This window comes from Strix aluco, chromosome 6, assembly GCF_031877795.1.
Source record: "Strix aluco isolate bStrAlu1 chromosome 6, bStrAlu1.hap1, whole genome shotgun sequence".
Lineage (NCBI taxonomy): Eukaryota > Metazoa > Chordata > Aves > Strigiformes > Strigidae > Strix > Strix aluco.
The window spans coordinates 23952006-23969281 of record NC_133936.1 but is presented as its reverse complement, the minus strand read 5'-3'; the positions used below and the strand labels follow the sequence as shown (position 1 = coordinate 23969281).

The 17276-nt window shown below is 43.8% G+C and overlaps 1 protein-coding gene across 3 annotated transcripts in view; it reads left to right on the top strand.

Annotated features, from left to right (window-relative positions):
- The first annotated feature begins 1398 nt into the window (after window positions 1-1398).
- The window catches only part of LOC141925275 (neurabin-2-like), a 46229-nt gene continuing 30351 nt past the window's right edge, over window positions 1399-17276 (top strand). For 2 of the 3 annotated variants that reach the window (XM_074829125.1, XM_074829123.1), the window contains exons 1-2: window positions 1399-1515; window positions 2023-3879. In XM_074829125.1, the coding sequence (XP_074685226.1) occupies window positions 2278-3879 (1602 nt within the window). In that variant the 5' untranslated portion in view covers window positions 1399-1515; window positions 2023-2277. Of the gene's footprint in view, window positions 1516-1755; window positions 1864-2022; window positions 3880-17276 lie in introns of those variants that run through there. The other variant, XM_074829124.1, reaches the window with a different exon arrangement.

The following is a 17276-nucleotide window of genomic DNA, read 5'->3' as shown; positions in this document are numbered from 1 at the left end:
GGCATTGTGAGTCCCAGTTAAGTCAAAGTCAGTTGGCATGTCTGGGAGAATGTATAAATTTCACCATTGATTTGAGTAACAAGCCAGTGAAACAATTATTTTCCAAGGGTTAAGTATTTAGACTTCTAAATAATTGTTACACAATTTGGTAACAACAGTTGCCAAATAATTGGTAACTACCAGTGCTCGTTACTGGTCTCCTATTTATTTTGTATGATTTTTATATATGCTCAGTGGAAGTAGCGATACTAGAAACTAGACAGTCATCCAGATTCTGTCTTTAACTGATAATTAGGTTGAAGCGAGTGCTTTTATTTGGACTAACAAGCCAGAGAACTGAATACGCGCAATACTGCTTGCAAATCTGCGGTTATGACTGCCCACGGCTACCGATGACGGGCATCATTTCCTCCGTCTTGGGGAGCTGCCGTGACTCCCCGCCCGGGGAGCAGGCGGGGGAGCAGGCGGGGGAGCAGGGCAGGCTCGCCCGGCCGTCCTGCGCAGGACTCGCTCGCAGGGGGGAGGACACCGCGCTGCCCGGCTCCCGCGCGGAGGAAACGGGCAGCAGGTGGGCGCGGGCAGCCCTGGGCCCCTCCGACCAGCCGGGAGCTGCCTCGGCTACGTACCGGCGCTTGGGTGCGATACTCACCTGCTCGGGAGGGGTTAAAAACATGATTTTTAACAGGAAGGGGGGGGGGGGAGGAGAATGTTTGGCATTGCAGTTACTTCCGGCTGTCAGTGCCTCGGTCGTGGCAGCTGCCGCGACTTTCCCTCCGCCCGGGAACGACGCTGCTCTGCGGTGAAGCCGGGGCAACCGCTACCCCCGCCGCGGCGGCCGCCGGGGCTTTGAAAATACCGCGCACCCCCCCAGCGCCGGCAGCTCGGCGCTCGCCTTCCTTCAGAGACACCCTCACCCCCGTGGCCCTCCCACAGCGCCCGCCGCCCTCCCTCGCCCCGGCATCCCCCGTCCCAGCCGTTCCCCCGCCGCGGCGGGGCCGGTGAGAGACCCGCACCCACCGGCGCCGCGCCCCGCCCTCACGGCCGCCAGCAGGCACCGGGCAGCGGCGGGCCGACCCCGAGCCCGCTCGCCTCCCCGACATGGTATCACCCGAAACCCGCATCCCGCTACGGCGTGGTATCTCCCGGGGCGGGAGGCGCTTCCCTGGGGCCGGGCGCGCCCGGCAGCCCCTCTCCTCCCTCACGCTGGGAGGAACGAGGGCGCGCCCGCCGCTCCCTCTCTTTGTGTGCGAGCGAGGGCGCGCGCGCGCGGGCGGGCCCGAGACACAGCGCGGAGGAGGGCGCCGGGCGGCGTGAGAGCCAGCGGGGCGGGCGGGCGGCGGTCTGGAGCGTCGCCGCAGGGGCGGGAGGAAGGTGGAGTGAGGAGCGCGGGGCGGCAGCGCCGGGGCGGGGGGGGTGGGAGGGCGGCTGGCGGCGGATAATGATGGCGTGGTGTGCGCGGCCGCTGGGCGGCCGGGAGCGCTGAGGGGAAGGAGCCGGCGGGACCCCCGCCCCCAGGTAGGCTGGCTCGGAAAGTTTGGGGCGAGGTGCCCGGGGCGGCCCCGCTGCGCGCGCCCCGCAGGGCCCCGCGGCGAAAAGGCGCCGTCACGGGGAAGCCTCAACTTGGGGCCGAAACTCGCGGCTTCCGGGCAGCGCGGGGGCGGCCGGGCCCCTCCGCTCCGCCGGGCCGCGGTGCGTGCGGCCGGGTTCGGCCCGGGCCCAGCCTCCCCCGGGCGGCAGGAAGGGCCGGGCGCTGCCCCCTCCCCCGCCGCCCGGCCCGGGACGGCCGTTGGCGGGAGGGGCGGGAAGCCGGGAGCGGCGCGGGGGGGGGCCGCCCGCCGCCGCATCCCCCGCCGGAGCCGCCAGGTCGGTCCCCGGGCGGGAGCGGCGGGGTCCGCGGCCCCGGCGGACACAATGGGCTTCATCCCGCGGGGAGTTCTCGGGCGGCGTTTCTCACCCCGAGTTTCGGATTCGTGTCACACGACGGCGAGGCCCCGAGTTAACGCAAACTCTGTCTCTCTGCAGATGGATTTCAGGATACCGCCATCCGCACTGGGGATAATACCCGATGTGGCCATTTACGCGCTTTGATTTCTTTCTCTCCGCGTCCACTCCCCTGCGCTCCATTTCAGTGCGAGCGGGGAGGCCGGCCGAGTGAAAGGCTGCTTCTCGGATCTTCTGTGGGATCTGCTCTGCCTGGTGTTGGAGGGTGGAAGCTTTGTGCCTGGGAGTCGTCCTTCCCATTCTTCTGCAGGAGTCGAGGGAGCTTTCTCTCTGACAATGATGAAAACCGAAGGCAAAGGGGAAAGGACTTTAAGAAGTGCTTCTCCACACCGAAATGCCTATAAATCCGATTTCCATGCTATCAAATGCTCATTTGATGGCGTAAACAATCCTGAAAATGCTTCCAACAAAACAGGTTTGCATCAGAAGCTGAACACTTCTTCCAACGGAGGGGGAAATGACCCACACAGTCGAGGCAGAGCTGCCACTTACGGCAATAGAGTACACAAGATCAAAAATATGTTTCTGCAAATGGGAGGCTCATCTTCCACACCCTCTTGTGAAAGCAGTCCACCTGCTGAGACCAAATTGATCAGCCGGGCCACAGCAGCAGAGTACGGACCTTCTCCAGGTAGTCCATCTTTCCTCATTGTCCAAAAAAATAATCTTCTGAATACAAGTACCAGCCCCTCCAGCAGTCCTGTAGATTCATTGTCTGTGCCTTCTGCTGCCGACAAGATCATCCGTAGCAATGATGAGGCAGACTTGGACAAAGTTGCCCTGGCAGAAAAATTTTCAGAGACCAGGAAGCTATTTGAGAGAAATATAAAACAACGGAGCTCAGTCGACAGATACTCCCCCAGCAAATGTGAAAGAAGTGAGGATAAGAGGAGACGCAGTTCAGCTTCTGATTGCAACAATGCGGTGGACCACTTCAGTTTTAATACAGAAGCAAGTCTTCCAGTTGCACTGGAAAAAGTTGAAAATCAAGGTAATGAGGAGTTGAAGCAGCAGCATCCCCACGGTGGTTCCAAATCCTCCTTCCTGAATGCTGGGCCCATTTCTAGGAGGCTGGAAAGCTTTCTGGGTGACAGTGATACTGAAGAAGCCAAAGAAATTTCAAAAAATTACAGTCCTCCGAATCAGGACCCTTTGAGAGGCCACCACAGTTTGGATTCATCTGCTGTTGCTGAAGGATGTCCGGAGAAGGCTGTGTCAACCAAAGTGCCTGTGATCCTCAGAGATGAGCTTAGTGAGGCGTTTGGAAAAGACAAAAGAGAACAACTGGTACTTGAGAGAAGCCTGTGGGGTATGGGCAGTACGCCTGGTCAGGAGGCTCAGCGGAGATCAGACGGTGTTCTCTCCAAGGTTTCCCCCATGGAGAGGACTTGCGCAGAGCTGGTTGCACAAGATGAAACCTCAGGGCATGAAAAAGAAGGTTTGGAGAAAGATCACGTTGTTCAAGAGGATCAGCTGCTCAGATGTCAAGTACAGGAAGGAAAGAGGAACGACTACTCCTTGGAAGTGGTAGAAGAGTTTATGAAAGGCAGCGAGACTGGTCAGGAAGAAGAAAGAGATGGGATGTCTCCCATTACACGAGTTCAGGATGTTCTAGAGCAGGAGGGGGGTATTGAAGAAGAGGAGCAAGTGGGAAGGCAGAGCGAGAACTTCAGTGCTTTTGGAATAGAGAATGCAGCTTTTGATGATGACAGGGATACGGAGCCAGAAAACCAAGGGCCTGAAGGCAAAGAAATTTTGGAGGGAGAGGAGGAGGAGGAGTATATGTATGACAGTGAATATGAGGAGTTTCCTGGACTTTCTGAAGAGGAAGATCCTGAGCCAGACCGAAAAGTCAAGTTCTCAACAGCTCCTATCAAAGTAAGTATATTTGAATTTTTTTTTTTTTAATTGTTTTGCAGTCAAAAATACCCAGGAAATACATTTTTGTGGTGTTTTTTTCAAAGCTCTAAAAACCTTTCAAAAAGTGTAAGTTTATGGCTTTTATTCAGATTTGAATAAGAGAGAAGTTATAACTTCTCAGTAATTGTATAATTCACAAGTGATTTCTGAATCAGCAGCTTCAGATAGCATAGTGCAACATGTGAGATTTTACTTACTGGACAGTTTCAGGAACACTAAACTTTTAGGAAGAGATACAAACACATGACCTTTAGTACTTGTCTCCATTTATTTAAAATTGAGGCATTGCATTAGGAAGGATTTTTTCAGTTTTACTTTCTGTACAAAAGTTAAAAAAAAACTAAACAAAATAACAAAAACCCCTAAACAACAAAAACCCCTGTAGCAAACCTTCAGATTCAACTTCAGACTTGTTTTCAGAATTAACTGTGAGAAAATATCAAATGACTAGTTCCTGTTATTTAAGATTTTAGAATTCTCTCTAATAATAACCATATATATGTTGGGGGTTTTTTTATACTGCCTTGGTGAACAAGTTGTAGGAGTGTTAACATGAGCATTTTAGAGTTAGGAGGTTGCAGAAGTAGAAGTTACAGGGCAGACTGGATAATGAGGAGTACTGTAAGTTACAGTGCTAACAAAAAGATTTAGGTGTCTCATCTTCTCTCACCAAAAATACCCACAAAATAAGTCATTCCACAACTCAAACCGTGTTTACCCCTAGTCTCGTAGACTTCAGTTATTCTAGTCTCTCTTAAAGTTTGGGAGGTGAATTGGGAGATGCAGACCAGGATGGAATGGGAAACTGTCCAGGCTTTCTCAAGCACAATTCCCTTCTGCTATTACATGAATGAAAAATACTGTCTTTAATAAACAATTTTTACACTTTGTTCATACAAAGTCAGGACTCACTTTTACTGATAAGAAGGATGTGTTGACTCCTGTACCTCCTGCAGTGGAGAGCTGTAATTTCCCAGTTTGCTAAACACACACCAGTGCTGTACCCCAGAAAATATTTTGGCTGTGGCAAAATACGAGTTGTGTTGCATGTGTTTTTTCCTGTGGTCTCTCCATAGACAGGCTGACTTTATATGGCTTTCTTATATTTGATGCTGCTTTAGTGGTGACCTGGAGCACTGGAGGGGAAAGTGCAACTATTGAAAACTGCATAATGAGTCTGGTGAAGGCTGTGTGAGAGCCTGAGGGGCATCAGTCCATTTCCCCTCACTTTTGTGCGCTGAGTATCTGAGGAGAGTGCTGTGTAGAGTCTGCTGTAAATGTGTGCTCATTGACTTTCCTGCTGTAGGCAGGGTTTTACTGATCATTGATGAAATCCTACTGAAGCAGTGACTCTAACAGACTTTTCCTGCATTCCCTGTTATGTCTATGCCAGACTTAGTTGAAAGCATTAGTGGAAATTTCTGTGCCAACTGTGATGGAAGCTCTTGTGTAGACAAAACTCAAGTTTTTGGTAACTAGCACTGTTCAATTATAGCTGCTTCTCTGAAAGCCACAGTAACCAACCTGTACCAGATTATCAATTACACAATGGAGAGATGAATGGTTGGTAGCAACTCTTAGCAGTTTTCCATTAAAAATAACATAGTTCTTGTCGTAATATCCCACTTGGATTGGCAGAATAAACTGTACTTAATAGCAATATGGTCACAGAACTTTAAGGCCCTAAAATTAAAGCTTGTGATACTTGCCTTCCTTTATCCCTTTTCGGTGAAACTTGACTATATCTTTCCTATAATGGGTATAGAGATCTCTTTCTGTATGTCATTTTCAACAGCTTTTTTCCCCCTGTTCCTCATGCCTAAGCAATGATTTCTTTCCCGTTGTCTGCCTTTTTGTTTCATATTTTCTATGATACTTAGTGGGAATGAATCCTGGTATATGGTTTTCAGCTTTTGTGCTCTGTAAAATAAAGAATTTCAACTTTTTTTGCACTTCCCCAGAATCTTTGTTAGTAACGTACCTTTAATATCTCATGAACTTTTTAGAAAATCCCACTTTTACCTCACAGAAGGAAATCTCTTTTGTTTGACTTTATGAATAGATTTTAGTGCATCTTAAATTGGAAGAGAAAAAAAAAATCCTGAGTGGTAGCAAAAGCTTATTCCTGGGCCCTGCCACAGCTTAGAGCAGTGCCATAGTAAGAAATGTATCCTAGTAGCTTCTTTTTTCAGCTTTATTTAGACTGGTAAGTTTGACTGACATGTGAGTGCCATTCCAGACATCCATAGCCACTGGAGGAGAAGGTCGGTGTTTCTCCTCCTCTTAGATGCTCCTGAGAGAGGCCAGGCTGGCCTTGACATTCTTACTGTTTTCCTTCTGCATCTCTCTAGTGATTATGGAAAAACCATCTCTGTCTTTTGCAGTTGTGTTTAGCAAGTGTCTGATAAAGTCAGAGAACTCAAAACATTCAGAAAGTGTTTGAGCAAGAAAAAGCACGTTCTCAGATCATCAAGACCCTGCAGTGATGGAGCTCTGACCATTGTACTTGATATACCCAAAAGGGAATTTGGATATGTGTGTAGGTAATGGATATAACTTACACACAGGCACCCTAAGAACAGTATTTATGCTGCAGCAGCAAAGAGAACTTTATTAATATCTCTGTGTCGAAGTTTCTAGTAAGTTGTACAGTTGGCAAGGCTTTTGAGTAAAAGAAGGAGACTGTGAAGCTCCCAGGGGATGTATAAGGTAGCTAATACTGTTAACACTGTATCTGACCCATGCTAGAGATCTGTAGTTGTTGACATCTGTAGCAGGGCCTAAGAACATAATTTGATCGGATAATTTCAGGAAAGATGGAACATAATTATGCAAATACTCCATTATTTTGTGTTGCCCTGTGCCTGTGAAAATAAGCATAGATGAGACTTTTTAAAATAAATCTTTCAATTCTGTAGAAACTGGTGATAAAAAATGTGTGGGAAGATTTCCTTCTTGCTGTGGGTGACCTGACTCTTAAGTCCTGCTGCTGTTTGATGTCTGCAGACTTTAAGGAGCATTACGTCTTGGTTGCTTGTTTTTCCTGCAGTAGTTAAGAGAGTGATACTGTACAGCAGAACTTCACAGACTGGGTTTGTGTTATGGTACATGAGCTATTTTTAGTCTCTTGTTTCCACATATGAAGCCAGTAAGGAATGTAAAGCACACTCAGCTGTCCAAGGTATTTTCAAGGGAACTGAATTTGTCTTTGTCTTGAAGTTTTCTGAACAAACTGTGTAAACAATCAGCATTACAGACAGTGCAAATAACATCAGGTAGCTGTGCTGTCATCCCTTTATATTTCACTTTGCTTTTGTGATGTAGAGATTAAACTCACATTCAATTATGCAATTACCTTGAAAGGCTTTAATTAACATAAATGTGATGACTGAGTGCTGTTTGACATCTGTAATTTTGAAACTTTCCATTGGGAAAACAAATGTCTGTTTCCAAATTGACTTCTTGAGATGTTTTTACCTCTGACTGTGTCAAACTTTGTCCTCGAAACCTTTAACAGCACTATGACTAACTTCTGCAGTGATTTATGATCCTTAGAAATTCTGTAGCTCAGGTAAACTGAAAAGATAGTACAGCTGCTATTTGCTTCCCTAGGTCTGTTTCATTAACAGTGTTACCCAGTTTACATTGCATGGGACTGTCTGTCCCCAGCTTTTTGTGAATAATACTTTCTTATAAGGTTGTTAAGTCAAGAACACAGTTAAAAAAACAAAACCAAAAAAAAAACCCAACAAAACCCAAACCTTCTTAAAGGCTTTACTTTTATATTTGCCACAGTTGAGCAGAAGTTTAAACTTTTCTTAAGTAAGGAAACCAAAAGCAGTTTCATAGCTTGTGTGTTGTCCTAACCAGCCAAGTATCAGCTGCTTCTGGGCGAAAATACGGAAGTCCTTCATAATATTGCCATTTGTCTTGTGCATTGGAATAGAGCTGTTTTATCTATAGCTGGGACACAAACAGTAATTTTCTTCAGGCTGGCATACTCTTCAACCTTTTTAGTACAGAACTGCTTACTGTGGAAGTTAATGAAGCAGTAAATGAAGATACACTTGAATCGGATTTCCTGTATAACAGAATATCTGTAAATGCTTACCACTTCTAGGAGATGCACTTATTTTCTAGGTCAGTGTGTAGTCTCCTGAACACTGTTTTAACAAAATGTTTCAGAGTAGTGCTAGAGCTTTATACATCCTCTGATTTTTGGACTGTAACTTCTTATACTTATGACATCATACACAGAAAGGGTTACAAAATACGATAACTGGTGGAAGATACCCAAACCCTGGAGTTTCCTCAGTAATTAAGAAAATTGTTTGTCAGCCATTGGTCAAGTACTTCAGTAAAACAGTTCTGTGGCATTAAGAAACAAGTATGTGATATGGATGTAGGTTGATCTAGGAAAATAGAGATTTGATCTGACAGTAGATTTAAACAGAATTGAGTTGTATGTGGGATTTCATCTGCCTTTTTTCTTGACATAAATAATGTAAGTGTATTTCCATCATGCTTTGTTTGGGATCTTTTGCAATGACAATTTGTTTGTTGTAACTCATAAATCTTAATTGTTCTGAAGCTCTGTTTATCACTTGCATCAACATTACAACATTTGTAACTTAACATCCTAACAATTTTTCTTCATATTTTTATCTCAAATTTAAACTCTCCATGGTACTTTTCCGTGACTTTTCACAAAAAGTAACCCTGTTGTGTTCTGCCTGCATCTGAGAGTATGGTATTTCTTGCTGGTTAAATTAACAGCATGAGATGTTAAAAACATGGATATTAACTTGAGGAAAAAGGTACATATTTTCACACATGTGAAAATTTTGTTATTTTGGTGGAGTTTTTTTAAGGAAAGATAATCTTTAAACTCTTATGGAAATTTAAATTTTCATAAAAATTAAACATTTACCTGGTTTTAGAAAGTTCCATATCCAGTATTTCTGATGCCTTTCTGGTCCTTGTTATGTTTTGATTCCGTGACCTTTGTTCAACTCTCCAGAAAGAAGCATTTTCAACTCAAGCTTTTATTGGCTTTTTTTTTTAATCATAAGTCTTCTGTTTTGATTTTTAGGAAATATTTGATATGTAAGTTTTACAATGCTAGATTGCTTTGTCATTTCAAGAGTCTTTGGGTGAGAGTCCAGTGCCAGGGTATGGGGCTGTAGAGCAGAAACTAAACCAAAACAGAAAAAGCAAAGAGTTTTTTATATCCTGGCCCACCACTGGAGCAGCTTGACTCTTTACATTAATATCTCAATGTATTTCTAACTGAACTATTCCCTGGATGCAGTTATATGACATACTAGCTGCCCTGTTTGATGTACTTGATGATGCTATAAAACAACGCTGATGTTATGGATGTCAGGTGAGATGACAGTGAGGATGACAGGTTATCACCTGCCAGTCCTCACTCCTTTTTCAGTCCCTCCAACTTCTAACTTCCTAGCAGTTTCACCCGGATTTGACAGGGAAAAGAGAGATATTTTTTAAGGTATTTTTAAAATACAGTTTGCTTTGGGGAGAATTAGCACTTGTGTCAGAGTTGCTGATTTGTGCCCTCACTGATGGCAGTGCTGCACCTTTAGTTCAAGTTACTTGTTCTTTTTGACTTAATGTTAGCTGATCACTATGCATGTCCAGCCTGTGCTGTGTTTCACTCTGAGAATACCTGTGGGGAGCAGGAGGGAGGAAAGGCAGTGAATAGGAGGCATTTGAGGGTTTCATGGGAGATATAGTCAAAAGAAACACTGAGGAGGTGGGGAAGGTCAGCAAAGATAAGCAAATTTATAGGCGGCGAGTTCATTAGTGCAACAGTTAAGCTGCTGAAAGATTTAGCATCTTTTTGATGATGATTACTGTTATTAACACCTGAGAATACTTAACCTAGACTGATAAAGAATGAACAGGCAGTAGCTGAAACTTGTTTGTAGTTTACCTTTTGAGAGATGGAAAAAAAAATTGCCCCTTTTCATATCATTCTAACATAAAAGAGAAGGTGAACACTCAGAAGGACATCAGTAAAAATAAGTGTGTCCCTGTATTATCCGAGTACATATTTTGTAATCTTGACATCATGAAGGTGCAGTGTAGCAGAGTTTTTTTACAGGTTTCGTATACTTTTATTGAGTAGTAAAGTATTATTCCAAAAGGCAACATGCAAATTCTGTAGATTTAGTTCTCAATCATGTTCCTCCATCCACCCTCTGATATGTCTTGCTATAGTGAGATGATTTTCCTTTTCAGACCTGGGGTATTGGTCATTGCTAGTGACAGCATTACTTCAGATTAGTTAATTGAGTTGATCTGGTATGGCAGAATTATTTTGTTGTTGTTTCTTCTTATGGTCTTTAGAAAACAGCCAGGTGGACTATATTTGTGTTCATTGTTAATCTTTTGAAGTTCCTCCTACCAATTTATTTGCTATTTAGATGTGGTCAGGTCAAGATTTTTCTTTAGGTGAATACTAAATAAATACATGTATCTAATTCTTCTGGATTACCAGGCTTAAATTGGTGGTACCAAGACACCTGTGAAGCTTATGGATGTTCAGAAGTGAATCACTTTCTTTATATGCAGAGTCTTTCAGGAGCCAAGATTTTTTGGGGGTGTCCCCCCTTTATGTGGTACTGGGAGTAGTTTTTGCCTCTTCTGGTCATGTCCTATTTATTCGGAGTCTTTCAGTCTCTTAGAGAGCAGTGCTACCTCAACTGAGACAGTGGTGGAGTACAACCAGATCACAGCAGAGCTCCACTTCCATGAAGGGGGAACATAGCTCATCTCTCAACTTCTCCTCTGAATGTTTGAAATTAAATAAAATCAGTACACGGAATTGGAATGGATGCTTTTCTCTGTCTTCAGTATTTCTTTCACTTGGATTTAAAAATTAAATACCCAGAAGTGAAAGAGTGTTCCCCCTTCTGGAGTAGGTAGCAAACCCGACTGAACCAGATACCACATTGCCTTTCTTGCTCTTTCATTAGCTCCAGTGTCTTTGCTACTGCAGTGAAATACAGAAGTTTTACTGAGAATTAAGTAGAGAATAGTGAGACTGGTAAACAACTTGGTTTGTTTATGATGAAGTTGTCTATATGAAATTGTACTGTAGGTCTGAAGCAAGGTTGCAGTTATGCCTTTATGTAAACTGACTTGGGAATTTTGATGAAGTCGTGCAAAGCTACAGGATCAAGTGCCAAAGTGTGCACAGCCTGCCTGTCCACCTGTTTGGTAACAGAAAATGCTGCATTGAGTGTAATGGCTTATAATATTAATCTGTTTAACAGTTACCAACCACTCTGAATGCTTTTTGAAGAAGAATGAAAGTGTGTTTAAAAAAAAAAAAAAAAGAAAAAAAGCAAGGTGTTTCTGTTTGCTGATTAAAGGATTTGATAGCATGAATTGACTTAAATCAGGTATAGTCACTTTTCACTTAAAATCTAACAAGTAGTAATATAAAATACTGTGTAGCTTTCGGAAACAGAGGGAAGAGTGGGTAGCGGTAACAAGATGTCTACTTTGACTGAAGAGGGAGATTGTAAGAGTAAACTGTAAAGTGTACGTTATACTTCAGTCCTACTTCAGTGATGCTGTTTCAAATGATTATTCGTGTTTGCTTGGGCACTTCACATTTTGCAGGGTATTGCAAAGGCGGTCAATTTGAAAAGCTGAAACTGTTCACCTTTAGATAATTTTCCCTGAACTGTAACTTGTGTTTTGAACATGCGGCTTTATGGAGTGTCAGTAAACTCGTGTGCTTGAAGCCAGAATTGTTTCACAAGAAACATGAACGAACTGGTGTAGTCATTGCTAGGTGTGTGTGGTGTCCAGGCAGGAGTGTCGGTAACACTTCAGTGCCTCTCTCAGCTGTCGAGTGTTACTTTAACTGCCTGTGCAGGTGCTGTGAGGCTTTCCAGCAAATACTGCGGTATTACATGAGAATTTTAAAGTGATGTTGACATTGCTTCCGTTCTGATTAGTTGGGAACCCTTCTGGACAGTTATTGGTTTCTTAATCTTACTGTTTAATTACTTTTGTAATGTTATGCTTTTGATCAGGCAGAAACAAATCTCTCTACTAGAAATGAATATGGGAGTGGAGGTCTTTGGCTTGTGTTTTATGATTCCGTAGCAGTTTCGTGAAAAAACGTGGTAAATAAGTGTTTAACCTCTAACAAAATTAACATTCTGCTAAAACTAACATAGTTCTTGAGTAGAGCTTTTTACGTCCTGCTAAGAGTTTGTATTAAGCAAGGTCATTGTTGGTTGCCTGTGATAATGCTGTTTTCAGTGATAGCACTAAGATGATATAATGGAGATTTTTGGTTCTGTGTGGTAACAGGAACTGAACAGTAGGATCTTTTAGACAGTATCATAGAATCATTCAGGTTGGAAAAGACCCTTTGGATCATCAAGTCCAACCATCAGCCCTACTCTACAAAGTTCTCCCCTACACCGTATCCCCCAGCATCTCATCTAAACGACCCTTAAACCCATCCAGGGATGGTGACTCCACCACCTCCCTGGGCAGCCTATTCCACTGTCTGGCCACTCTTTCTGTGAAAAATTTTTTCCTAATGTCCAGTCTAAACCTCCCCTGTTGCAGTTTAAAGCTGTTCCCCCTTGTTCTGTCACTAATGACCTGTGAGAAGAGACCAGCACCAACCTCTCTACAATGCCATTTCAGGTAGGTGTAGAGAGTGATGAGGTCTCCCCTCAGCCTTCTCTTCCTCCAACTGAACAGTCCCAGCTCCCTCAATCTCTCCTCATAGGATTTATTCTCCAGGCCCTTCACCAGCTTCGTTGCCTCCTCTGCACTTGCTCCAGCACCTCCATATCTCTCTTGTATTGAGGTGCCCAAAACTGGACACAATACTCCAGGTGTGGCCTCACCAGTGCAGAGTACAGGGGGACTATCACCTCCCTACTTCTGCTGGTCACACTATTTCTAATACAAGCCAGAATGCCATTGGCTTTCTTGGCCACCTGGGCACACTGCTGGCTCATGCTTGTCAGTTAGAACCCCCAGATCCTTCTCTTCCAGACAGCTCTCCAGCCACACCTCCCCAAGCCTGTAGCAATGCATGGGGTTGTTGTGGCGCAAGTGCAGGACCTGGCACTTGTCCTTATTGAAGCTCATCCCGTTAACATTGGCCCACCAATCCAATCTGTCCAAGTCTCTCTGTAGTGCCTCCGTATCTTCATGCAGATCGACACTCCTGCTTAATTTGGTGTCATCTGCGAATTTACTGATAATGCACTCTATGTCCTTATCAAGATCATCAATAAAGATGTTGAACAGAAATGGTCCCAACACCGAGCCCTGAAGAACACCAGATGTGACCGGCCACCAGCTGGATTTAGCTCCATTGACCACCACTCTCTGGGACAGTCCCTCCAGCCAGTGCTTGACCAAGCAGACCGTTCGCTCATCCAGGCCATGGGCAGCCAGTTTTTCTATGAGAATCCTATGGGGAACTGTGTCGAATGCTTTTCGAAAATCCAGGTAGACAATATCCACAGCCTTTCCCTCATTCAATAGTCGGGTCATTTTGACACAGAAGGAGATCAGGTTTGTCAGGCAGGACGTGCCTTTCATAAACCCATGCTGACTAGGCCTGATCCCCTGGTTGTCCATTAAATGACTTTTAATGGCACTCGAGATGACCTGCTCCATGACCTTCCCTGGTACTGAGGTCAGACTGACAGGTCTATAGCTTCCTGGATCGTCCTTTCTGCCTCTCTTGTAGATGGGTGTCACATTTGCCACCCTTCAGCCCAATGGGACCTCCCCAGATAGCCATGACTTCAGGTAAATCATGGAAAGTGGCTTGGCGAGCACATCTGCCAACTCTTTCAGCACCCTTGGGTGTAACCCATTCGGTCCCACAGACCTGTGTGCATTCAAGTGGTGTAGCAGGTCTCTGACCATGTCCTCTTTAATTGTGATGACATTGTTCTGCTTCCCCTCCCCATCTCCCAGCTCATGAGGCTGGGTGTCCAGGGAACAGCCAGTTCCACTGCTAAAGACTGAGGCAAAGTAGGTGTTAAGCACCTCAGCTTTTTCCTCATCCTTTGTTACCATGTTTCCCTCTTCATCTGATAAAGGAGGGAGATTTTCCCTAATCCTCCTTTTGCTGTTAATGAATTTATAGAAACCTTTTTTTTATTATCCTTAACAGTTGTAGCCAAGCTGAGCTCTAGCTGCGCTTTGACTCTCCTGATGTTCTCCCTGCATGACTTCACTGCATCTTTATAGTCTTCATGAGAGACCTGGCCCCTCTTCCAAAGGCAATAGATTCTCCTTTTGTTCTTGAGATCCAGCCAAAGGTCCCTGTTTAGCCAGGCCAGTCTCCTTCCCCACCTGCTTGTTTTTCGGCACGCGGGAACAGCCTGCTCCTGTGCCTTTAAGACTTCTCTTCTTGAAGTATGTCCAGCCTTCCTGGACTCCCATATCCTTCAGGGCAGCCTCCCAAGGGATTTTGTCAATCAGTCTTTTGAACAGGTCAAAGTTAGCCCTCCGAAAGTCTAAGATGGCAGTTTTACTAACCCCTCTCTTTGTTTCTCCAAGGATCAAAAATTCAATCATCTCATGATCACTGTACCCTAGATGGCCTCCAACCTTTACTTCCCCCACAAGTTCTTCGCTGTTCACAAGAAGCAGGTCCAGGAGGGCACCTTCCCTGGTCAGCTCACTCACCAGCTGTGTGAGGAAGTTATCCTCCACACATTCCAGGAACCTCCTGGATTGTTCCCTCTCTGCTGTGTTGTGTTCCCAGCAGATACCTGGGAGGTTAAAGTCCCTCACAAGAACAATGGCAGGTGACCGTGAGATTTCTCCCAACTGTTTATAGAAAGCTTCATCCACCTCACTGCTTTGGTTGGGAGGTCTATAGCAGACTCCCACAGCAGGATCTGCTTTAGTGGTCCTTAACCTAATCCAAACATTCTCAACCCCGTTATCACTATACTTGATTTCTGAGCTGTCATAGCATTCTCTTACATACAGGTTCCACTCCACCACCTCTCCTTCCCTGTCTATCCCTCCTGAAGAGCTTGTAGCCATCAATTGCAGCACTCCAGTCATGTGATGCATCCCACCACATTTCTGTGATAGCTACTATGTCATAGTTCTCGTGCTGCATCATGGCTTCAAGCTCCCCCTGTTTGTTGCTCATACTGCATGCATTGGCATAGATGCACTTGAGATGAGCTAATGAATCCAATACCTTTTTGTGAGTGTGGACCCCATTCCCTACCAGACCCTTCTCAGGTGCTTCCATGGTTCCTAAACATCTTTCCCTTCTCTCAAATGAAATGGCAGAGGGAGAGCCCTCACCAGTCCACCATCCTTCAAGCTTTGGCATGCTTCCCTTGAGCTTATTCCTAACAGGCCCAGTTATCTCCCCGTCCCCCCTCATATCTAGTTTAAAGCCCTGTCAATAAGCCCTGCTAACTCCTGCCCCAGAATCCTTTTTCCCCTCTGGGACAGCTGCATCCCACCTGTCTCATTTGTCACCAGCAGACCAGGTGCCTTATAAACCTTGCCATGATCAAAGTAGGTTGTGTTGGTTTTTTATGGGTGCTGAACTTCATGATGTTGATATTAGCATCTTCATAGAAGGTGAACTGAATTTTGCATTCAAAAAGTGATTCATTTTCTTGGTGTGAAGAACGCCAAGAAAACGTTCTTGTGCGCTGTCTCCAAATAAATATATTTTTCTGTCCAAGGACTAAGTATATATTTGAAAATTTTCAGTTATGTATCTTAACAATTTAATTTTTTAAAAATCCTTAAAAATTCAGGCCTCTGTCAGAACTTTTTGGGATTAAAATTATTTTTATTCATTCTGAAGAAGAGAGGTCTTCAGTGTAAAAGGAATTTTTTTTTTTTCAGATAGCAGGGGTTTCCATCATTTATTAGCTTGACAGGATCCAGAAGTTGTTAATGTTCTGGATATAACAAGCTACAGTAAAAGGCTTGTAAAATTCACAGGTTTCCACAGTAAATTTAATCTGGTTTCTCCTGTGTTGAGATAATAACTTGTGTTTGCTAAAGCATATCTTTTAAAAATATCACTTGCACACTAATAATTTTATGATCTCTGGCTAGCAGTGGCTTCTAAATAGTAAGATTAGAATTTCTTTTGTCCCTAATGCGTTTGCAACTAAACCCCGCCAGACACAGCGCAGAGATGAACTGTTTAGCTTTCTCATCAGTCTTCTAAACTGTGTAACTTGTAACTTATATTATTTATTACCCACATTTTAACTGAGTTTAATGTTACTTTTGCTACTTGGCAAGAACATCTTGCTGAGCAATTCAGTGTTTGCTATATTAGTGTCAACAATTTTACTGTTTCCATCTCATAAAAGATGAATACCATGTTATGGTTCCACATGTACACAAAAAAAATTTCTGTCTTTTGCCCTTGACTCTTCAGCCATGGTTTTCTTAGTGTGGTCTTGCTTTTCTTTCTGTTATTGCAGCGTTTGGCTTCTGGTTATCCATCAGTTTTGCTTTTCCTCTGTTTTTTGTAAATTTGTGTTTTTCCTCAAAATTATTTTTCTGAAGTCAAGGGGGTAGGTGTCTTACTATTTTGAAACAGATCTGTCTTGTCTTAATTGTTAGCTTATGGTTTTTAGAATATTACCTACACTTTCTCACACGCTTGCCATCTGTCACTTTAAGAGAAAAGTAGGAATTGTTTCTTTTAGTGGCTTAGTCAGAATTGATTTCAGATAGATTTTTCTTAAAAAGCTAGTGTGCATAAATACTAGTAGTCTTCATTTGCATAGTTATGTTTGTGCTATTTTATGAATAACTACTGTAAACATCACTGGAATCTAAGCCACCACTAATTTTAAAATCAGTGATCAATTCCTGTGATCAATTTTGTGTCAAAATGGGCAAATTCCATGAGACTCAAGTACAATGCTATTACTTTCAAGTTGGAAAAATATTTAATAATTTTTAGAAATTCCAGAGATATTTTAGTGCTGGCAGCCTAGGACTTAGAGCATATGTAATGCTGTTATGATGGTGCAACTTTGCTTACAGTGCTTTATAAATGGTCGTGTATGGAACTGGTCATTTCTTTGCTAATGTAATTCTTCAGTAGATAGTGACTGCTTTGCATCATCTTCAGCTTTGTGAGTGAGACCACTAAGTTATAAAGAATCAAGAGAATACAGTTGTTGGTGTCTCCAAAATGAGCTACTACCATTCTCCACATTTTGCTCATTCAGTCATTTGAATAGTTAGTGATTTTTAACATTTTAGTCATGCTATTAATACTAGATCATATGTACACTTATAAATAAGCAAACTTGATTTTTTTT